The 8,736-nt window shown below is 39.9% G+C and overlaps 1 protein-coding gene across 1 annotated transcript; it reads left to right on the top strand.

The window, feature by feature from the left end:
* Positions 1-935: 935 nt before the first annotated feature.
* On the top strand, positions 936-5,743 carry tmem178a (transmembrane protein 178a; the record flags this gene model as incomplete). The annotated part of the gene is made up of 4 exons (XM_080852228.1): positions 936-1,347; positions 3,233-3,346; positions 3,866-4,003; positions 5,502-5,743. The coding sequence occupies 4 exons, from the start codon at positions 936-938 to the stop codon at positions 5,741-5,743; spliced, it is 906 nt and encodes a 301-aa protein (XP_080708354.1).
* Positions 5,744-8,736: the final 2,993 nt, after the last annotated feature.

An 8,736-nucleotide genomic window follows, 5' to 3' on the forward strand; every position in this document is an offset into this window, starting at 1 on the left:
ATATTATAACTGAGTTGTAAGTGCTTGTGTTTCCTTCAGGACATATACAGTAGGCTACATATACATAGTTAAGCCTATGAAATGTGCCAAACTGACCTGAACCTTGTAGACCAAGTACATATCATACATATCATTACCATACATGGAATGCCCCAAAAGGAGGTCTACTTATGAGACTGTAAAATGACAAAGCTGTCAGATCTAGGTTGCTTTCATGCGGAAACATACTCCAGAGATACATAGCTTTCATTAATATACTCCAGAGATCCATATAGCTTTCATTAATATACTTCAGAGATACATAGCTTTCAGAAATATACTCCATAGATACATAGCTTTCAGGAATATACTCCAAAGATACTCCATAGCTTTCAGTAATATACTCCAGAGATATATCTCCAAGTAAAATATAGGGAGAATTTGCCCCCCCAAGTGGTAGCGGTGACTCCTTCTGGCTCATGCACTATATGACACAACGCTCGCGATGGAAGTCTAACGGACACACCCTTCGCTAAGGTTGGCAGAGGCGCGACAACCTTGACATTCCCTCACACTTCTGTCGGCAAGGGAATGAGTCCCATAACGAATGATTTGGATCGACTATACAACTTTTCCCCTTTGAAGACGATTACTGACAAGGAGCGCGCAGGTAAACAGACGGTAGGCTACTATCGCAGGCACGTTCGGCGCTGCCCGCATACCTATAACCCGCTATTAGACTACTGATTTTGCTTAATACACCCCACCTGTGCGGCTACTGCCTATGCTACTGTATTTAGCACCAGGGAGATTATAGGCGTGAATAAGTGACATGTATTAGGAGTCGTTTGCAGAGAGAGTTGTTGATAAATAATGCCTAAACAAGGATAATTGATGTTCTAAGGTCATCCCGTGGATAAGAAGACCGTGCAGAACTCTGGTCTGATGGTTGAGACATGGAGAAACAACCGCTTGTAACGACGCTCAGCTTGTCCATGAGCCTTCTGTCTCTTATTCTACTGGTTACCGCTATTTTCACGGACCACTGGTATGAAACGGACACCAGGCGACACAAAGAAAACTGCGATCAGTATGGGACTGACTCCAACGATCAGAAAAACAGGGAGATGCCCATTTACCACCTGCCGCTAGTTGACAGCGGCAACCCCAGGCGCAACCTTGCTCTGATGAAACCTATCCACGTCGGAAGCAGAGAAGAGGAATTGCTCGAAAATTGGAGGGCGATTTTGGGAATGGGGATTTTGGAGACAGAGTGTGGGAGACCGCTGTTCTCCACCTATTCTGGTCTGTGGCGAAAATGCTACTTTCAGGGTATTGACCGGGATATTGACAAACTCATATCAAAAGGTAAGATAAGAAAAAAGTACACCTGCCACCTAACAAGAACTAGTCAGTGCAGTGTTTTTTTGACTGTGGTCTTGTTCTTGTTTGTTGTTGTTTGATTTGTAACATAGTGTTGCGTTCAACTCAAGGCTAAATTGTGCGTTGCGTCAAAACAGAGGGCTTTTAATTCGCCAGCTTATGCCGAATCGTTTCCTGAGCTAATCGATGAAAGCGCATCTTCATAGGCCTATTATAGATCGGCTGATTCATCACGTTTCTATCCTTGTCGATATCAATACAATCGGACAGGCTGTTTGGTACAATAATCAGTGTCGGCCTAGTTTTTGCTTTTTAAACTCGTAGTAGAGACTTCAAAATTCATATCTCCATAGTTAAAGTCTATTTTTAAGTTATAGCATGCCTGCATTGGCAAAAGGCTGACAATGGCCTATGGTCATGTTTTAAAGGCCAATTAAATGTTTTATTTAACATTGCTAATGGCCTAAAGTGCCATAGCTTGGACAAAAATGGAATAAGTCAACTAGGGAAATGGGGCAGGTAGATATCTTAAAATGCTAGGCTTTAGAAAGGCAAGACAGTTTCTAACATATTTCTTATAATGCTAGGCTTTACCAAGCCAAGACAGTTTCTAACAGATATCTTATTAGGCTTTACCGAGCCGAGACAGTTTCTAACAGATATCTTATAATGCTAGGCTTTACCAAGCCAAGACAGTTTCTAACTTGTTTTCCAGGCAGGAGAGATGTCACAGGAAGCACTTGACCTTCATCCAGGAGTATCTTTGATTTCTGGTATAGGCGATTAGATGTAATATTTGACACTATAGCTTACTGTATATGTGTCCCCGTTGAAATGAGATGGAAATGCATTAGTGGTAAATATGGCCTCTGTGTAGGCTGGTCAATAGAAGTATCAACTGATTTGTTTTAGGTTTAATATATTGCTAATGCTACTGGACATGTACTAATTGAAAGTGGTTTGTCACCATTATCAGGCTAGCATAGGTGCAAATTGTGTTTCATTGTAAATATGTCACATCTGTCAATGTAGAAGTCTAAAGCAACAACAAGAAGCTGAAGGATTACACACACAAGCTGTGTGAGTTTGTTTTCATGAGGAGAGAACTCAAAGACTGCATTCACTTGGCCTGATTGCTGCAGTCCCCTGTGTAGTTCTGGCTCACTGCATAGAACTGGTCCAGCACTGAAGCCAAATGTTTGAATTCAGGCAGGTAGTGACAGAAGGTCACGCAGGGGGGTTGGGAGGAGTGAGGCTGCAGTTCTGAAAGTTTCGTAAGCATTCAGGCAATGTGATGAGCAGAGCCCTTTCAAACTTAGGGAGAGTGATAGCATGCACACATTCTAGCATTACTTATTGATAGATGGCTTTGGAGGATGAAGAATAAAACAGCAGATAATTTATGTAATTTATTCCTGCCACTTTACTGATTCAAAATTGGTATGTATTATCGTAATTCTGAAATCATGCTTCCCTCTTGTCTTCACTTACTGTTAAATACTCTCTGTTAAGGTAGTCTTATGAGGCTCTTCACGATAGCTGAGTGTGAGGGTTATTATATGAAGTAAAGAGGATGCATTCTCTCTACACAGGTATCATGTGATTTAAAGAGGATACATTCTCTCTACACAAGTATTATATGATATAAAGAGGATACATTCTCTCTACACAGGTGATATGATATAAAGAGGATGCATTCTGTCTGCACAGGAATCATGTGATTTAAAGAGGCTGCATTCTGTCTACACAGGTGATATGTGATTTAAAGAGGCTGCGTTCTCTCTACACAGGTTTTGTGTGTTTTACAGAGGATGCATTCTCTCTCCACAGGTATTATGTGATGTAAAGATGCTGTGTTCTGTCTCCACAGGTATTGCAGATCAGTGCACTACTGTAAAGTATCACTTCTCTCAGCCCATCCGGCTCAGGAACATCCCCCTGAACCTCACCAGAACCATCCAACAGGACGAGTGGCACCTCCTGCGTAAGACCTTGTGTTTCCTGCGAGCGTTTCCACTATGGATATCACTCCTACTCAGTGTCTGTTAGCTAATGTTCGGGAGGCTACACAGCAATAGTGTTGCTTCAATGTGTTTGTTGCAGCGACAAAACTCTTCACTGTCCTTTTTTTCATGATACATTTATTTAAAAGTAATTGCTGCATTTACATTTATTTTGTCATGATATTGTACTGTGTTATTATTATGTGAACAATAGAATCAAGAATAATGTATCTCTGCAATAACTTCCTATGTAAAAGTGTAAACACTGTTGTTTTCAACCTTGGAATCTGGAGATTCAGCCTTAGCCATAATAGTATCATATTTAAAATCATACAAGTGTCACTTTTCACTACCTGTCTAAACATACGCAGCTCTGGGCCAAAAGCATATTGAGTTGCCTAGAATAAAAGTGCTACACATCTTTATTCAAGGCCTGTTGCCTAGTCACTGTGTGGGTGGTTGTCATGGAAACAGTGTATGTGTGTGTGTTTCATGGGCAGATCTCCGGCGAATCACAGCAGGGTTCCTGGGGATGGCAGCTGCCGTGCTGCTGTGCGGGAGCATCGTGGCGACTGTGGGCTTCTTCTGGGAGGAGAGCCTAACCCAGCATGTCTCTGGCCTCCTCTTCCTCATGGCAGGTAAGCTACACAGATGTCCTCCACTAGCCAACAGCCTATCTAGATGCACTCCACTGGTTTCCTATGGGTATACTTTACTGCACATCAGATTCAGCTCACCACTAGTCTTTTTTTCAGTTCTTTGTATTTATGGATCTCAAAAGCTGTCTTTTGCAGTCAACCACTTTCTCATATCTTTATATAATAATAATAATAATAATAATACGTTATTGTAGTTATTAATAATAATAAGACTGAGAGTACTTTTAATTTATAAATCCATTAAAAAATCTCAAAGTGATGCACAGAAAAAAAGTATGCAAAAACCATAGTTAAAAGAACAGTTTTGAGATGTTTCTTAAGATATCTCTAGCATGTGGTTCTCTAAGGACATTGGAAAGACATTCCACACTCCACCCACTTGTCTTTAATTTAGTACTGGGAACCCGTCGAAGGAGGATGTTATTTGAAGTTAGGTTACAGAAGGTGGATGGGGGCATGAGTAGTCTCATGTAGTGAGAAGTCAACCATGTTGAAATGGGGACTGAATGTCTGAGGGACCAATAACAGTATTAGCAATATTTACTTTACTTGTTGTATGTTACCATGAAGGACCCAGACAACCATTCACGTGATTGTAGAACTGAAGTGATGCGCTCTCATGGAAGTGCATTGCAGTCACAGAAATAAAAATGGGAGACCTTATCTTGTAATGATGAGGAAATCATCATTACAAGATAAGGTCTCCCATTTTTATTTCTGTGACTGCAATGCTCTTCCATGAGATCTCTTAACAATGACTTTGTATCTCATTATTATGAGACCAGGATCTCATAATGATGTCAGTTTTCTCATAATTGTGAGGTATGGTGATGTAACAGGGTTAATGTTAGATAATGTTGGAGTCCAGTTTTCATCCACATAGCAGTGAAATGTAATTTCTTTGTTTCTGGTTGCATCACTAACTGGGTGTTATCTATTCTTACAATGCCTTCTGGAGACATATTCAGTTCTCGTTGTTAAATTGGACTGAAACCAATCCAAAGTCTGCTCCACTGATCAGCTGTGTTGAACACTGTACACACATGACACTGTACATGGTCCTGTAGTTGAGCAGCAGCCACTCACTCTGGCCCTTTAGGTAGAGAAGGGAGGTTGGAGAAGGGCCTGTATTTGGAGATGTCTGGATCCAAAAATGGCTTCTTCAAGTGATGTAAATGAGAGCTGTTTTAAGAGCTGTTGAAACATTTGCAGGGAGTGGCTGATGATATGGGTGGTGAGGGGATACAGGACGTCATACGGTGAGTGGAGACATGGTCTGAGGTCACCCTGTGTTACTTTAGGGACACTGAAGAGGCTGGAGAGATCTATAGATCTCGTAGTACACTGTGGACAAGCTTATTTTAAATGTGTTCAGAGCGCTTACTTCTATCTTGGGATGTGTTGATATCCAGTACAGACCTTCTAAGAGCATTTAAGGCATTGGTCCTTACAGTATGTTATCACTGTATCATTTCAGGATTTTTCTGCACCGTATCCCTATGCACCTACGCAGCAAGCGTGTCCTATGAACTTTCTCGAAACCCACCTTTTATCTACGGCCTCCCCGGCGACGTAGACCATGGCTACAGCTGGTCCATCTTCTGCGCCTGGATCAGCCTGGGTCTGAGTGTGGCCTCTGGGTCCCTCTGCACCACGTACCCCTTCGTGAGCCGCACTAGGGCCCTCCGCTCCAAGACCGCCCGGGAGTCTTCAGTATGAACCACCCCTGGTGAACATGGGGACCCCTTAGAGCTCAGCTCCCGCTGGCCAGTGAAGATGAAACTTTGGAATACTCACATCAACAGTTTGATTTAATCCCTCAAAGTTTAACATAAAATGTCAAATGTTTCCTGCAGGAGATTGGAACCCCAGCCTTGGCATAGTCTTGGCAGGCACAAGTCCGTCATGTAGTATTACTCTACACATTAAGGTGTTAAGTGGCAGTGTGTTAGTGTTGCAGAATGTCATCTAAGGCATATTAATCTATGTATGTCAACACACACGCCCTCCCAGCACACACATAGTGAATACACAGGCATTGACTTTGATTCAAGATAATGTTTATGTAAAAAAAAAATCAACCACACATAAAGCATTATGAGTGGGTATATATGGGACTGTTAATATGAAGCCAGCTGTGGTGGGTGACTAGGAGTTGTTTGTTACATCTATTGTCATGTGAAGCCCTTGCAATAGTGATCTTGTGTGGGACAGGTTTTCAGATCAAGTGTCACAATTTGTTGTATGCAGCAAAGTGGATTTTGTTTTGCTGACACTATTAGTATTCAGGACTGTGGCACCATTGATTAACAGGGTCAAGTACCCTTTTCCTTGTTGAATATTAATCAGACACTCAAGGTCCGGCCTTCGTGCCAGCTGGAAACCCTGTATATGTAAGCTGTGAACTGTATGAATGACATTGACTATCAATTGTTTTTATTGTTGTACAAAATCAATGCAGCAAGACATTACTGGTCAAATGTACACAACTGGTAGATACAATTGAAACAAAACAAAAAAATTATGAAATATGGTGAAGTTCTGATAAATACCCATCCCAGGCCAAATTAAATGTATGTTGCATTATAGAAACAGCCATGAACACAAAGAGAGTAACAGTTATTGCCCAGGAGAACTTTGATTAAAGATGTATATTGATTAAAGATGTATATTGATTGATTGAAGATGTATATTGATTGATTAAAGATGTATATTGATTGATTGAACCTTCATTGTGGACACTTCAGCCTTTACCTAATGTTATAAAGGTTGGTCTAACTACAAAGGCACTTCTGATTACTCCTGACCTCCTAGACAAAATAAAAGTGTTTGAACTGTAAATAAAATTCATTCAGTATCACAGTTTTCTAAATTCAAACAAGCATTGTTTTACCTAAAACACCTTTTCCTCTGTTGTTAGTTATTGACCTGAGTAGTCCTGGGTCCAAATGTCACCCTAAGGCTAAACACACCTGCTATTCTCGTCCTCTATATACAGGAAGGGAAACAAGGTAAGTTCTGTGCAATTGTTATGGGAAGTCAAAGAAAATGGTCTCCCTCAGTTTTCCTGTTTTTTTTTTTTAGCTCTGTCAAATGAGGCTAATGCGCTTGGTAAATAATTAGAGGTGTGTGCAGGCAGCTGCACATCTAATAATTAGCATCACAGTTATTGATCGTTCTGGCAACTCAAGGTCAACTCTGGACTCTGCTTAGCCAAAAATAATTGGCTAGCTTGACCAGACTATTAAAATGTGTTGCACTTATCCCAATGTCTTTAATTAATGTAAACTTAATACGTTATATTGACCTAGACGTCATTTGAAATGATAACCACCAGTGATACATTTGTTGAAAAATAGATCGTCATTGATGGAGTCATTTTAAGGGGAGAAGTGGATTTGAAACAATCGATGTTGTACTGTTTGTCCTCCGTTAGCAATATTTGAAAGGAAAATTGATATTCAGTGTGTGCTTTAGGTGTTATCAAAATAAAAATGTTTTGTTAAGTTACATCCCGTTCTTATTCTTGATTTATGAAACTAAAGTCAGCAACATGGTTTGCCGTATTACAGCTTCTAAATATATATTTCACTCTCTAAAATAAATGTATATAATAACAAAAACTAATCTCCCATTTCAAAGGTTCAAAAACTTTTATTTTTTTTTAAGAGGGATTTTGTTCATGGCATAGACCATTGCTATGAAGTTTTCAATACGTGTGAAAAACAAACAAACAACAAAGGAAAACCTCTTCAAATAGAATACACCACGAATGTGTTCACCCATTATCAATCAGATTAAAATTAACATCCAAATAATCACAGGGAAGCATGATACCAGAGCTATGAAATGATACAAAGCATTCCATTAAAAAGGCAACATCATGGAGAAACCATTTAAACCCCCGTGAAAGGATGTCAACAATGAAAAAAAATGTACCCACCTTTTTTAAAAGGCAAAAAAATATACTTATACAGGTCTAGACAACCTTGACCCTGACAATGTACTACAATAGACAGGACATTCAGGACTGTAGCTTGTTAACAAATGTAGGCCTACACAGTATGCTGATAAGAGCAATACTCTCTCCATGTCTTTACTAGTAAATAATTGTCGGGACAGCTTCCGATCATCCATAACACTGTCAGATGTGCAGGTCATCCATGTTACAACATGCACAGCTACTAATGAGATGGTTTCTTGTTACTGTAACAATGCTGATAATTCAAGCTAGAATAGGCCTACTCAGATCGTACAGTCCAAACTATATCAAAACTACGAATAAATACTTATACTACAACTCATTTCTCAATTAGTAGCCTACTAACACATATCTGAATCCATAACAATCAATCAGAGGTGACATTCTGCACTCAAGCATAGTGAGCTGGAACTAAAGAGATTCGCAAAAGGTTCACAGCTTGTTTTTTTTTCATTATTTTCTCTACATCTCAACTTTTAAGCCTTTTAAGGATTTATTTTCACTGATAAGGCAACTAATAAGCGAATTGACTACAAACAGTGCAAACATTTATACAAGTGGCTTTCATCAGGATGTCAGCCCTGTTTTTTTACTGAAAATAATATAAGCCATCATGTCAGTAACCTATAATGGTGACATTTTATCGTTGGATTCTGAATAACAGACCTGACATGGTATGTTTACTTGTGACAACAGTTGCTAAGGAAGGAAAAGCCATGCCCTTAACCCA

This window comes from Sprattus sprattus (genome assembly GCF_963457725.1).
Source record: "Sprattus sprattus genome assembly, chromosome: 1".
Classification (NCBI taxonomy): domain Eukaryota; kingdom Metazoa; phylum Chordata; class Actinopteri; order Clupeiformes; family Clupeidae; genus Sprattus; species Sprattus sprattus.